Genomic DNA, 15,046 nt, shown 5'->3' on the forward strand with positions numbered 1-15,046 from the left:
ATCTAGATAAAGATTGAGACCCATGGCGTTTGTACCTCATGATACTTCTTGTTACTGGATAAATCTTTGGGTCATGTTGATTTTGTTTTTGGTATTGTGTTGGTTGCTTCAGTGTCACGCTGGAGGAGAACTGTTTTTCAAAGTCCTGTGTGTTATACTAAACATCTGAAAATGTTTTAATAGGTTACGTGGCTCACGAGTTCATCTTGGATGTGCGGCCATTCAAGAAAACAGCTAACATCGAAGCAGTAGATGTTGCCAAGAGGCTTCAAGATTATGGTGAGAATCTTTCTGCCCAGTTGTTTTGTAAACTAATCATTGTGTATTCCTGCTCCTTATACAGTCGATTTTGATATAACACAATAGTTCCATTCCTGCATGACACTGCGTTATAAGAAAATCACACAGTAGCAGCACCATTTAAACTAATGGGGCTGGAATCGTGTTGTAGTCGATAACAGGGAAGGAATGTTCACATTCTACAAATAATGGTCTAAACTCTTCAATCATGTGATAACCATTTTGCGTTGCAGAAACGTGTATTATAGCAGAACTGACTGTATCATGGGCAGGACCAGAAAGAGTAATCATGGGCACTGCTGGTGTCTCTTCTGTTCTAGGATCCTCAGTTGAACCCCTGTTTAATGCTTCCTTCCAATCACTTAAAAGTAAGAAAATGCTCAATGTGTATGTAACATGGAGTCTTGAGATCAAACTGTCTTCTACTGTTTGAAAATAAGTACATTTTGAATTAAGTACATCTTCTGCTGTGGCAGATGGAAACAAGGCTCCATGATGATACAGAGGCAACAAATGTGACACATGATCTGTTTTTGATGGAGGAAACAATTTAATTCAGGACACCAGAACTTGGTACTTTCATCCAATAGGAGATCCTGATATTGGGAAGGCTCCCTCTCTTTCTGCCGGGGTTCCTGATATTGAGGGAACAATTGCATTCACTATACTGGGACACTTTGATACGTTACAACTTGCTGAAGTTCTTCCAATACCAGGAATCCCTGTTAAATATTTCTGGTTACTAGAATTCAGAAAAGGTAGAAAAGGCAAAAAAGGAATAAGGGTGACAATTGATTAAGGAAAGCATTACAATACTGGAGAAAGTTGATTTCTCAGTGGATGCGAAGACAGAATTGATGTGGTACAGTTTGGGAGCAAATTAAGGTGTAATTTTATTGTTCAATGTAGCCTGTAGGTCATCAAGTAGTGAAGGATGCAGAGGGCAAATTTCAGATTGGTGTAAGCATTATAGAAAAATTATAATGTAAGGGATTATCTGCATGTTGACTGGGGTGGAACTACAATTAAGAGCAGAGAGGGCTAAATATTTCTACACTGTGCTTGAGAATTTCTGTCAGCAGTATGTTTTCAGTCCACAAGAAAGGAAACACAACGCAACCAGTTTCTGAGCAATGAGATGGAACAAGTAGATAAGGTTTCAGTGAGGGAACATTTGGGGGACAATTATCATTGCCTTTTAAGGATTTAGATAATTGTCCTAAATGATCATGAATAATCCAAGGTAAGAATAATCAACTGGGGGAGAACCGACATCAAAGATCTGTGAATAGATTTGAATCAAATAAATTGGAGTCAAAACTTCCAGGAAAAACTGAAGTTGAATAATGGGTTAGAAGAAGACAAGCTGATCACTGTCATAAAATCATAGAGATGTACAGCATGGAAACAGACCCTTCGGTCCAACCCACCCATGCCAACCAGATATCCCAACCCAATCTAGTCCCACCTGCCAGCACCCGGCCCATATCCCTCCAAACACTTCCTGTTCATATACCCATCCAGATGCCTTTTAAATGTTGCAATTGTACCAGCCTCCACCATTTTCTCTGGCAGCTCATTCCATACATGCACTACCCTTTGTGTAAAACAGTTGCCCCTTAGATGTCTTTCATATCTTTCCCCTCTCATCCTAAACCTATGCCCTCTAGTTCTGGACTCCCTCAACCCAGGGAAGAGACTTTGTCTATTTAGCCTATCCATGCCCCTCATGATTTGATAAACCTCTATAAGGTCACCCCTCAGCCTCCGAAAACAGCCATAGCCGAGTCAACCTCTCCCTATAGCTCAAATCCTCCTACCCTGGCAACATCCTTGTAAATCTTTTGTGAACCCTTTCAAGTTTCACAACATCTTTCTGATAGGAAGGAGACCAGAATTGCACGCAATATTCCAACAGTGGCCTGACCAGTGTCCTGTACAGCTGCAGCATGACTTCCAACTCCTGTACTCAATACTCTGACCAAGAAAGGAAAGCGTACCAAACACCTCCTTCACTATCCTATCTACCTGCGACTCCACTTTCAAGGAGCTATGAACCTGCACTCCAAGGTCTCTTTATTCAGCAATACTCCCTAGGACCTTACCAATGTACTTACTTAATGTACCGTTGCAAGCTGAGGTAACCTTTTTCGCTGTTCACAATACCTCCAATTCTGGCATATTTGCAAACTTACTAACTATGCCTCTTAATCTCACATCCAAAGCATTTATATAAATGACGAAAAGTAGTGGACCCAGCACCGATCCTTGAGGCACTCCACTGGTCATGGGCCTCCAGTCTGAAAAATGACACTCCACCACCACCTTCTGTCTTCTACCTTTGAACCAGTTCTATATCCAAATGGCTAGTTCTCCCTGTATTCCATGAGATCTAACTTTACTAACCAGTCTCCCATGGGGAACCTTGTCGAATGCCTCACTGAAGTCTATATAGATCACGTCCACTGCTCTGCCCTCATCAATCCTCTTTGTTACTTCTTCAAAAAACTCAATCAAGTTTGTGACACATGATTTCCCATGCACAAAGCCATGTTGACTATCCCTAGTCAGTCCTTGCCTTTCCAAATACATGTACATCCTGTCCCTCAGGATTCCCTTCAACAATTTGCCCACCATCGACATCAGGCTCACTAATTTATAGCTCCTTGGCTTATCCTCACCACTGTTCTTAAATAGTGGCACCATGTTTGCCAACCTCCAGTCTTGTGGCATCTCACCTGTGACTATTGATGATACAAATATCTCAGTAAGAGGCCCAGCAATCACTACTCTAGCTTCCCACAGAGTTCAAGGATACATCTGATTAGGTCCTGAGGAGTTATCCACCTTTATGCTTTTCAAGGCATCCAGCATTTCCTCCTCTGTGTAATATGGACATTTTTCAAAATGTTGCCATCTATTTCCCTTTATTCTATATCTTCCATGTCCTTTTCCACAGTAAACACTGATACAAAATACTAATTTAGTAACTTCTCCATCTCCTGCAGCTCCACAAAAAAGGCTGCCTTGCTGATCTATGAGGGGCCCTATTCTCTCCCTTTACCCTTAACGTATTTGTAAAAATCCTTTGGATTCTCCTGATCTCAATTTGCCAAAACTATCTCATATCCCTTTTTGCCATCCTCATTAGCCTCTTATGTATACTCCTACTGCCTTTATACTGTTCTAAGGATTCATTCGATCTATCTCGTCTATACCTGACTATTTTTCCTTCTTTTTCTTAACCAAACAATCCATTTCTGTCATCTTGCAGCATTCCCTATACCTACCAGCTTTTCCTTACACCCTAACAGGAATATACTGTCTCTGAATTCTAGTTATCTAATTTCTGAAGGCTTCCCACTTTCCAGCCATGTCTTTACCTGCGAACATCTGCCCGTAATCAGCTTTTGAAAGTTCTTGCCTAATACTGTCAAAATTAGCCTTCCTCCAAGTTAAAACTTCAACTTTTAGATCTGGTCTATCCTTTTCCATCACGATTTTAAAACTCATAGAATATGGTCGCTGGCCCCAAAGTGCTCCCCCACCACTGACACCTCAGTCACCTGCCCTGCCTTATTTCCCAAGAGTAGGCCAAGTTTTACACCTTCTCTAGTAGGTACATCCACATTTTGAATCAGAAAATTTTCTTCACAAATTCCTCTTCGTCTAAACCCTTAACACTATGGCAGTCCCAGTCTATGTTTGGAAAGTTAAAATCCCCTACCATAGGGTGGTTAAGGAGATTTCAGTTATCTGTAAGAATAATAGGGTGGTTATTATTCTTACAGATAACTGAAATCTCCTTACAAGTTTGTTTCTCAATTTCCTACTGATTATTCGGCGGTCTATAATACAATCCCAGTAAGGTGATCATCCCTTTCCTATTTCTCAGTTCCACCTAAATAACTTCCCTGGATGTATTTCCAGAATATCCTCCCTCAGACAGCTGTAATGATATCCCTTATCAAATAAGCCAACCCCCCCCCCCCCCCCCCCCCTCCTCTCTTGCCTCCCTTTCTGTCCTTCCTGTAGCATTTGTATCCTGGAACATTAAACTACCAGTCCTGTCCATCCCTGAGCCATGTTTCTAATTGTTATGATATCCCAGTCCCATGTCTCTAACCATGCACTGAGTTCATCTGCCTTCCCTGTTAAGCCTCTTGCATTGAAATAAATGCAGTTTAATTTATTAATCCTATCTTGTCCCTACCTGCCCTGGGTATTTGACTCGCTTCTGTTCTCAACTGTACCAGTCTCAGATTGATCTCTTTCCTCACTATCTCCCTGGATCCCCCCACCACCTTGCTAGTTTAAATCCTCCTGAGCCGCTCTAGCAAATCTCCCTGCCAATATATTAGTCCCCTTCCAGTTCAGGTGCAACCCATCCTTCTTGTACAGGTCACTTCTACCACAGAAGAGATTCCAATGATCAAAAAACGTAAATCTTTCTCCCATACACCAGCTCCTCAGCCATGCGTTCATCTGCTCTATCCTCCTATTCTTGTCCTCACTAGCTCGCAATACCAGGAATAATCCAGATATTACTACTCTCAAGGGCTACCTTTTTAAATTCCTGCCTAGCTCTCTATATTCTCCCTTCAGAATTTCATCCTTTTCCCTTCCTGTGTCATTGGTTCCAATGTGTATAATGACCTCCTGCTAGGCTCACTCCCCCTTGAGAACATTCTGCACCCTCTCTGAGACATCCTTAATCCTGGTACCACGGTGGCAACACACCATTCTGATTTTTTAATGCTGGCCATAGAAACATCTCTCTGTGGCTGGGACTAGATAGTCCCCTATCACAATCAATCACTTGGAACCCAACATACCCCTCATTGCATTAGAGCTAGTCTCAATACCAGAAACCTGGCTGTTCATGCTGCACTCCCCAGAGAATCCATCACCCCCTAATTCTTCCAAAACAGCATACTTATTTGAAATGGGAATAGCCACAGAAGACTCCTGCGCTACCTGCCTTCCTCACTTACCTTTCCTCGAGTTAACCCATCTATGTGATTGTATCTGCAACTTTTCTCCCTTCCTATAACTGCCATCCATCACCCCCCTTTGCTGTTGTAAATTCTTCATTGCCACTAACTGTCTCTCCAATTGATCCATTCGATCTGACAGGATTCGCTACCAATGGCACTTACTGCAGAAATATTCCTCAGTAACACATAAACTCTCCCTAAACTCCCACATCCGACAAGAAGAGCATATCACTCTCCTCAAGGTCATTTTTGCTTCTTCCAATCTACAGACCCAGAAAATAGCACCGTCTTATTCCTCTACAAAATACTGCTCCAGACTAACTTAATATTTATGGTTTATATTTTTAAGTTTAATCAGGAGACACATCTCAATAAAACATATAATCAAGAAAGAACCCACTCTAGTCACTACTGCAGACTTACTGTAAGGCCACACTTAAAAATATTCACTTATCAGTCTCTGTGCTGTGACCTCTCCCAAACAGGTTCCTACAAGATTAGTTGTGAATTTCACAGTTTGTTAACTTTCCCAGACACACTCCGATGTCCAGTGATACACAAATTCAAACAGCAAAGGCACTAATTGTGCAGCTTCACTGTTGTGTAAATCAGCAGTGTGGGTTTCTTTCTCTCTCTGTCTCCTGCACTGACCATGTGCTGCCTTTGTCTGTTCCACTCCCTTTTAAACGTGCTGTTGCTTTGACTTTTTTTCAAGATATTCCTTTGAAAGGGAAAGAAAGGTAGGGCGAACAAATTCAGAGCTGTCTAAAAGATAAGAGGTAGAAATTATGGTTAAAAAAATGAAGAAGTGTGCTTATGACAGATGTGAGCTGGAAATATATTTAAGAGCCTATCTAAATGTACAATGTTCAAGGGGATGGTGAGTAAGCAAATAAGAGAATCCGAAAGAGACCATGAAAAAGCAATGGCTGCTAACTTAAAAGGGGTTCTCAAAGATATATATGGGCAGATGTACTTAATTCAAAATGTACTAATTTTCACACAAAGGATAGAAGACTGTCTGATCTCAACAGTCCAGTAAAAGGTTGGAAAAAGGTATAGAAGGATTGATTGAGGACCAAACATTTACATGTGGAGGCTGAGGGAATCGCTGAATTATCAAATCAATATTTTGCATCTATCTCTAACATGGAGATTCGTTTCAAGCCATGTTTAAACATTAGGTTATTCAGTCAATAAAGGGGCTTATTGTAATGACTCTGATGACTGGAACAGCTTTTTTTTTTATGGAAGGGGAATAAAAGGCAATAAAATGTTCAAGTGTAGGGAAAGCGCATGAGAGAACCAAGATCGCTTGTTTGTAGTAAAATGGCAACTAAGACTTGATGGATCTAACAGACCAGTTTCATCCTGTCTGAAAATGATGGATCTTTATTAATCGAGATTTTCACAACCATGGGTTCAGTAAAGGGGAAAGAAAGGTCCTGCTGGTGTTGGAAGTCTGAAATAAAAATGAGGGGAAATTTTGCAGAGTCAGCACGAGCAGGAATTTTGAGTAGTAACTCAAGTTGGTGATGTGAATTCTCAATTTCCAGATAATCTCTGTGGCACACCAGAATCTTGTGACATCCAGTTCACAATTGTTACTGCTGGCATGCACTAATCAGCATTGTGCATTCAGCAGGTTTTACTGTTTAACTCCATGGTACATTCCATGTAAAGTCCAAGGGAATTTTTCAAGCTTGTTGCCTTGCATGAACGTGTGGAGTCACTGATCTGCCCTAATCTTTATGAATGGTGAAAGAGGCTGGAGGATTTGAGTGGCTTACTCCCATTTATACCTTCCTTGGCTGACCCAAATTATAATGGGATGACATCAAAACTAAGTTGAGATCTGAACACATTTATTTGTGAATTGTAAAGCACAGACTTCAGTGTTAAATTGCAGCATACTGCTTCCTCACGCAGCAGAAATTGTAAATGGCTTTATGGGCTTTCTTTTTAACCATGACATTACAGTAACTTTACGTCTTACAGGATTCCATGCCCCAACTATGTCCTGGCCTGTTTCGGGTACGTTGATGATTGAACCAACTGAATCTGAAGATAAAGCTGAACTAGATAGGTTCTGTGATGCTATGATAAACATTCGACAAGAGATAGCAGACATTGAGGAGGGTAGAATGGACATGCGAATAAACCCACTTAAGGTGAGTCAGAACATATTGTTTATCTTCAGTAACCTGTCTAGTTAAATCTAAAAGTCTGCAGTATTAAATAAAACTGTGTCAGGCAAGCATTTCCTCAGTTTGATGTTCCAAACAAATTGCAAATACTGTCCTGTTCCTTGGCCAGAGAGATTTTCCTTTGTTAATTATGGGTGTATCACCTAGTTATACATTGTTCAACAAGTATAACTTTAGAAGGTTTTTTAGTAAAGCTAATAGCATAAAAGTGTAGATTCATGTTTATTCAAATAATTTAAGCTGATGTCCTTTTACAGAGACCTAGAGGAGGAATAAGGAATTACTGATCGTAACTTCTGGATTCTCACATTCAGTTACATGTGGTCATCAGACAGTGCTGTCAGTTTCACAGTTGTATAGATGGCCAACATTGATTGTCACATGACCAAAACTTCTTGACTACTGTAGCCCTCCACAGATGGAGGGAGCAGTGGAGGTGAGCAGCAAAACTGAAATATTCAGAAATAGAGAACACATAGGGAATTGAGAGTGGGAGTTGATGGAAGGAACATGGAGCTCTGTTTATATTTGATTAATGAATGTGAGCATCACTGGCTTAACCAACATTGTTCCTCATCCCTAGGTTCCCTTGAGAAGATGGTGGTGATTTGTTGTCTTGAACTGCCATAGGTATATTCACAATGCTGCTTGGAAGAGAGTTCCAGATTTTGATCAACAACTATCACAGAGTAGTGATATAATTTCAATTCAGGACAGTGTCTGGCTTTGAGGTGATGGTGTTTCCCACGTATCTCCTGCCCTTCTTCTAAGTTGTTGACATGTGAGTTGGAAGGGTCTTTTGTAGTGGGTTCGGTGAGTTGCTGTTCTGCATTTTGTATCTGGTACACAGTGCTGCCACTGTGCGTTGGTGGTGAAGAAAATGAATATTTAAGGTGGAGGATGTAGTGCTAGTCAATTAGGTTAGTTTTCCTGGATGGTGTCATATTTCTTGAATGCTGTAGGAACTGCATTCACCCAGACAAGTAGGAAGTATCCATCACTCTCCTGACTTGTGCCTTGTCGACAAAAAGGACAAGCTTTAGGCAGACAGTAGGTGTTACTCACTGCAAGATTCCTAACCTCTGATCTGCTCTCTCAGCCACAGTATTTACATAGCCAATCCAGTTGAGTTTAGGGTTAATGGTAACCCTGAGAATGTTAGTAATAAGGATTCAATGATAATAATGCCAATGAATGTCAAGGAACAGTGGTTAGACTGTCTCTAATTGGAGGCGGTTATTGCTGGTATTTGCATGGTGTGAATGTTACTTGCACTTATCATCACAAGTGTGGGTGTTATCCAGGTCCTACTGCATTTGAACATGGACTGCCTGAGTATCTGTGATGTCCGAAACGGTGCTAAACATTGTGCAATCATCTGTGAACATCTCACCTCATGATGGAGGAAAGGTCACTGAGGAAACAGGTGAAGATGCTTGGACTGAGGACGTTACCCTGAGGAACACCAGCAGTGATGTCCTGCAGCAGAGGGAACTGACCTTCAATAAACACAATTTTTTTTTCTCTCATAGCAGTTATGTCTCCAAACAGCATAGAGATTTATCCCAATTCCTATTGACTCCAATTTTGTGAGGACCTGTTGATGCCACAATGAGTGAAACTTTTGTCTTGATGTCAAGGGAGTCACCCTCACCTCACTTCTGGATTTTAGTTTTTTTGTCCATATTTGGATCAAGGCTGTAACGGGGTCAGGAGGTGAGTAGCCCTGGCGGAATGTGAACTGTGCATCAGTGAGAAGATTGTTGCTGTGCAGTTATTGCTTGATAGCATTGATGATTAAATCTTCCATCACTTTATTGATGGTTGTGTGTAGATTAATAAGATGGTAATTGCCTGGATTTGATTCATTCTTTATTTTTGCGTGTATAATACGTACGTGGGTAATTTTCCACATTGTCAGGTAGATGCCCATGTTGTAGCTATCCTGGATCAACTTGGCTAGGGATGTGGTATGCACTGAAGCCCCAGCCTTGGCACTATTGCTGGAATTTTGAGGGGGCCCGCGTCTCTGCAATATCCAGTACTTCCAACTATTTCTTGATATCACATGGAGTGAATCGACTTGGCTGAAAACCTTTAGAGGAGCTCAGTGAGTCATCCACTTAACACTTCCGATTGAAGATTGTTGCAAATGCTTCGGTCTTGTCACGACTTGATGTGGTAAGACTGCAGAGCTTATACCTGATCAATTTGGTTGTTGAATCACTTAGCCTTGCTCATTGTTTCATGTAAAAGACTTGTTATGGAGCTTCACCGGGTTGACATCTCATTTTTCAGGTATGCCTCATTCAGCTCCTGGCATTCCTTCCTGAAATCTTCATTGAACCAGGGTTGATCCCCTGTCTTGGTGGTAGTGGTGGAGTGGAGGACATGTTGGGCCATGAAGTTGCACATTATGCTGGAGTACAATTCTGCTGCTGTTGATGTTCCACAGTGTTTCACATTGCCCACTCTTAGGTTGTTATGGACTAGGCCAGACACTCTCAAAATATTTCAACAAAGTAGGCCAAACCCTAACTTTTCTAGCTAGTGGATATTCCAGGAGTGATGCAGCTGGCCCAACCACTTAGTTTTAAACAAAACAGAATTTATTAGCAAGATTACCAAATGAAACACAAACAAAAGAGAACAGAATATAAAATAACTTAACCTATCTGAAAACCCAACAGATTATCCCAACTTATTGATGCTGTTCCAAATTCCTGCAACAATCCCCATAAACATGCTTTGGCAAAAAAGGGTAAAATCAAACACAGGTTCTTACAGGAGAGAAAGAGATGGCGGAGAGCTGTAACATGGAACCTCCTTCCACTGTATTTTCCTTTGGGTTCCTAGCTTACACTGACCAGCAGCTCTGAACAGCCAGACTGCTAAAACCCAAATCAAACCAAAACAGAGTAAAGCTGAGCTGGGAAGATGAGCCACTCCCCTTTCATTGTACAAGTTTTTTTTTAACTCAATAGCTTCTTCAAGTAGATAAACCCAGACATATCAGAACCTCTGTCCTTACAATACCTCTTGAGAGAAAAAAACAAGGACTACATAACCTTGTTAAAGAAGAGCATCGTCGCACATCTATTCGAACTTTGTCCCATTTAACATGGTGATATTATCTCACAGCATGCTAGGCAGTATTATCAATGTCAAGATGGGGCTTTGTCTCCACAAGGACTGTGCAGTTGTTATTATTACACGGACAGATGTATCTATAACTAACAGATTGGTAAGAATGTGGCCAAGTATGTTTTTCCCTCTTGCTGCTTCCCCACCTGCTGCAGACTAGGTCTAGCAACTATGTCCTTTAGGACATGACCAGCCTGATTTAACAGTGTTGCTGCTGAGCCATTCTTGTGATAGACTCTGAAGATTCTGCAGCTTTGCCACCTTCTGTGCTTCTTCCAAGTGGATGCTCATCATGGATGAGTAGTCATTCATCAGCTGTAGCAATCACAGGTTTCCTTCACCGTGTTTGATCTGATTTAATAAGATTTCCCAGGGTATGGAGTCAATGTTAAGAACTGCAAGAGCAACTTCCTCCTGACTGTACTGTCACTTCTGCTGAGTCTGTCTTGAGGACAGTTATGATGTTGTCTGGGTCATTTGGAGTTACGCCTGACTGCTCTATTGAGCTGATGTGAGTTGGTGCAGCTCTCTCTGTAATGCACCATTTGTCTAATTAACCATCAACACATTTACCCAATGTCTTTTATGGTTTATTGTGAGAGCCCTTCGCTGTTTCTAAGCACCACCATGAACAGGTCAGTGCTCACCTACTCCTTAGTTGGAATGAAGTATTTAACAGCCATTAACTTGAATGTTCCTGATTTTCACAGGACAAATAATGAGATGAGATGTTGAGTGTCGTCTACTCTGTTCATGCAGCTGAAGGAGGTTGCACTAAGTGAATGTAAATAACTCAAGCAGGGCATTTGGAGCCTGATAAGTATTTACAAAGCTATAAAAATAAAAGAAACTGATGCATTGATCAGAGCAGGGAAATTCTAGTGAGGAAGGCACCAGAGGAGACCAGGGAATATCAGAAGTGGTTTAAAAGTGGTGGAGAAAATAGTTTTTTTTTGCAAAGTCTGCTCGTTAACATGTTAAAATTGTTTTTGATCCTAACAGAGTTTGGATTCTAATTTTCTGCTTTGGGGATTTCTGGTGCTCCCTGTAACCTTTACAGTTGTGTAACAGAGATATTTTCATTTAACGCAAATGCTGACCAGAACACAGGTGCTTCAGAAGAGAGTTGGTGCAGGGAGACTTCGAATCCTCCCACCTCCTCCAGACCAAAGGGGCACACGTATGGGCCCCAGCTATGCCTGTCTCTTTGTTGGCTACGTAGAACAGTTGATCTTCCGTAATTACACCAGCACCACTCCCCACCTCTTCCTCCGCTACATTGATGACTGCATTGGCGCCACCTTGTGCTCCCGCGAGGAGGTTGAGCAATTCATCAACTTCACCAACACATTCCACCCTGACCTTAAATTTACCTGGACCATCTCTGACACCTCCCTCCCCTTCCTGGACCTCTCCATCTCCATTAATGATGACCGAATTAATACTGACATTTTTTACAAACCCACCGACACCCACAGCTACCTGGATTACACCTCTTCCCACCCTACCTCTTGCAAAAATGCCATCCCGTATTCCCAATTCCTCCACCTCCGCTGTATCTGCCCCCAGGAGGACCAGTTCCACCATAGAACACACCAGATGGCCTCCTTCTTTAGAGACCGTAATTTCCCTTCCCATGTGGTTAAAGATGCTCTCCAATGCATCTCGTCCACATCCCGCACCTCTGCGCTCAGACCACACCCCTCCAACCGTAACAAGGACAGAACGCCCCTGGTGCTCACCTTCCACCCTACCAACCTTCACATAAACCAAATCATCCGCCGATATTTCCGCCACCTCCAAAAAGACCCCACCACCAGGGATATATTTCCCTCCCACCCCTTTCCGCCTTCCGCAAAGACCGTTCCCTCCCTGACTACCTGGTCAGGTCCACGCCCCCCCGACAATCCACCCTCCCATCCTGGCACTTTCCCCTCCCACCGCAGGAACTGTAAAAACCTATGCCCATACCTCCTCCCTCACCTCTATCCAAGGCCCTAGAGGAGCCTTCCACATCCATCAAAGTTTTACCTGCACATCCACTAATATCATTTATTGTATCCGTTGCTCCCGATGCGGTCTCCTCTACATTGGGGAGACTGGGCGCCTCCTAGCAGAGTGCTTTAGGGAACATCTCCGAGATACCCGCACCAATCAATCACACCGCCCCGTGGCCCAACATTTCATCTCCCCCTCCCATTCTGCCGAGGACATGGAGGTCCTGGGCCTCCTTCACCGCCGCTCCCTCACCACCAGACGCCTGGAGGAAGAACGCCTCATCTTCCGCCTCAGAACACTTCAACCCCAGGGCATCAATGTGGACCTTCAACAGCTTCCTCATTTCCCCTTCCCCCACCTCATCCTAGTTTCAAACTTCCAGTTCAGCCCTCTCCCCATGACTTGTCCAGACTTGTCCGACATGCCTATCTTCTTTTCCACCTATCCACTCCACCCTCTCCTCCCTGACCTATCACCTTCATCTCCTCCCCCACTCACCCATTGTACTCTATGCCACTCTCTCCCCACCCACCCTCCTCTAGCTTATTTCTCCATGCTTCCAGCTCACTGCCTTTGTTCCTGATGAAGGGCTTTTGCCCGAAACGTCTATTTCGCTGCTCATTGGCTGCTGCCTGAACTGCTGTGCTCTTCCGGCACCACTGATCCAGAAGCAGGGAGACTTCAGTTAGTTGGGAAAAGTGTCACTATCCTGACCCAGGTTTCAGTCAAGGCTGGGCTGTTGTTGTCATGAAGCAAAATTGAGGATGGAGATGCTGGAGATTAGAGTCGAGAGTGTGGTGCTGGAAAAGCACAGCAGGTCAGGCAGCTTTTGAGGAGCAGGAGAATTGACGTTTCAGGCAAAAGCCCTTTATCCAGGCTGTTATTGGAATGATCCAACAGAAGCATGTGGACTACAAACACGTGGTTCATTAATGAAAGAACAGTCTGAAAGCAATTGCAAAAGGGGAGGGTGGGAGCTAGAGCACTGGCAGTATCCACAGGATCAGCACTGCAAAAGGGGAGATGGACAGAACGAGGTGAGTGAGTCAACAGATGCACTGGCAGGAGGGTTGACTGTGATGAGATCCTCGATGGACACTTTGAAAGATATCAGGAGAGATACAAGAGGAGGGATTGGCTTCGCTAAGTGGGAGTCAAACCAGTAAAAGTGGCAGGAGAGTAGGAGGCTTGAAGCACAGTGAAGAGTTAGGGTTGAGATATAGAAACAGCAGCACACCCAAGAGGGAAGATATGAAAGGAAATATAACACCAGATGAAGGGGGCTCAGGGGCCTAGTGAGAACAGCAGTAAATAGAGGGCAGAAGACCATGAAATAGAAATGGAAAATGATGGACTTGGGTCAGGAATACAATTTAAAATTTATTCCTATAAGGGCAGGTGGCAAAATTAATTTGTGTAGACTTATGTAGTACAGAACAATCTCAAATATCTGACCGAGATGAGCAGGGAGTATTTTGTTTGGATAACTATTCAGACAACTCATCTGATCGTAAACAAATGCTCACAGACATGATAACAACAACAAACTTGATCACTTCTTACAAATATGTACTCTGAGCAAAGTCGTAGCGTGACTGAAGACACCCCTGATTTTGCCATGCTATTTAATCCTTCAGTATGTCAGCCATTTTTATGTTAAAATTATTTTAACACTGTTTAAAGTGACCGACTGAGGTCAAACTAGAGAACTGTAAACAAAAGACACAATAATTGCACCAGTGTCGATCACACCTCTTTGGTGTAACATTTTTGCCGGACCTTCAGATATTGTTCTGATAATCCGAAACATGGATAATTGATATTTGGATAACCGAAGTTGTTCCATATTAATTAAGATGCTTATATTTTAATTGTGAATGGTGAATAAAGGAAAAGCAGTACGAAATAAACCAGAGTCAACGTCATAAACCCTACCGTGGTAAATGGAGCCAGTGTAGAGCAACAACAAACCATTCTCCAAGTTCAGAGACAGGTGAAGTCAGAAGCTGTTTGACTGGTGGAGGACCAGAGAATGCTTTAATGGAGGAACTCCCAAAGGAGTGTCGATGTCAGAGACATGGTGAATCAGTTGCAGAGAAAAACGTTGATGCCAAATATGGAGGTCCGGTGATTGGCAAGAGGCAGGGGTTCCACTTCTATCTTTGTGCCAGGCTAGAGCTGAAGCTAACACAAAGCATAAGCTCAGGCCAGGCACAGACTCAGCAGGCAGTTGTACCCTTCAGACCCTCTGCCACTACAGGAGAGGGTGAAGGACTGAAGTTGATCAAACGCAACCAATAGAGCAGCAAATCAGAGACACAGCAGATGAGTCTCACAGTATAGTCCTGCGTTGTCTGCTGCACACTCACAGTGGAGGGGTTTGTTATGGAGTTTACAAGA

The 15,046-nt window shown here is 42.7% G+C and overlaps 1 protein-coding gene across 2 annotated transcripts in view; it reads left to right on the top strand.

Moving 5' to 3' along the window:
• gldc (glycine dehydrogenase (decarboxylating)) overlaps window positions 1-15,046 on the top strand; it is a 177,164-nt gene that overhangs the window by 145,336 nt on the left and 16,782 nt on the right. For both annotated transcript variants that reach the window (XM_060845597.1, XM_060845605.1), the window contains 2 exons: window positions 184-279; window positions 7,296-7,468. In XM_060845597.1, the coding sequence (XP_060701580.1) occupies window positions 184-279; window positions 7,296-7,468 (269 nt within the window). The remainder of the gene's footprint in view (window positions 1-183; window positions 280-7,295; window positions 7,469-15,046) is intronic.

Source organism: Hemiscyllium ocellatum, chromosome 2, assembly GCF_020745735.1.
Source record: "Hemiscyllium ocellatum isolate sHemOce1 chromosome 2, sHemOce1.pat.X.cur, whole genome shotgun sequence".
Lineage (NCBI taxonomy): Eukaryota > Metazoa > Chordata > Chondrichthyes > Orectolobiformes > Hemiscylliidae > Hemiscyllium > Hemiscyllium ocellatum.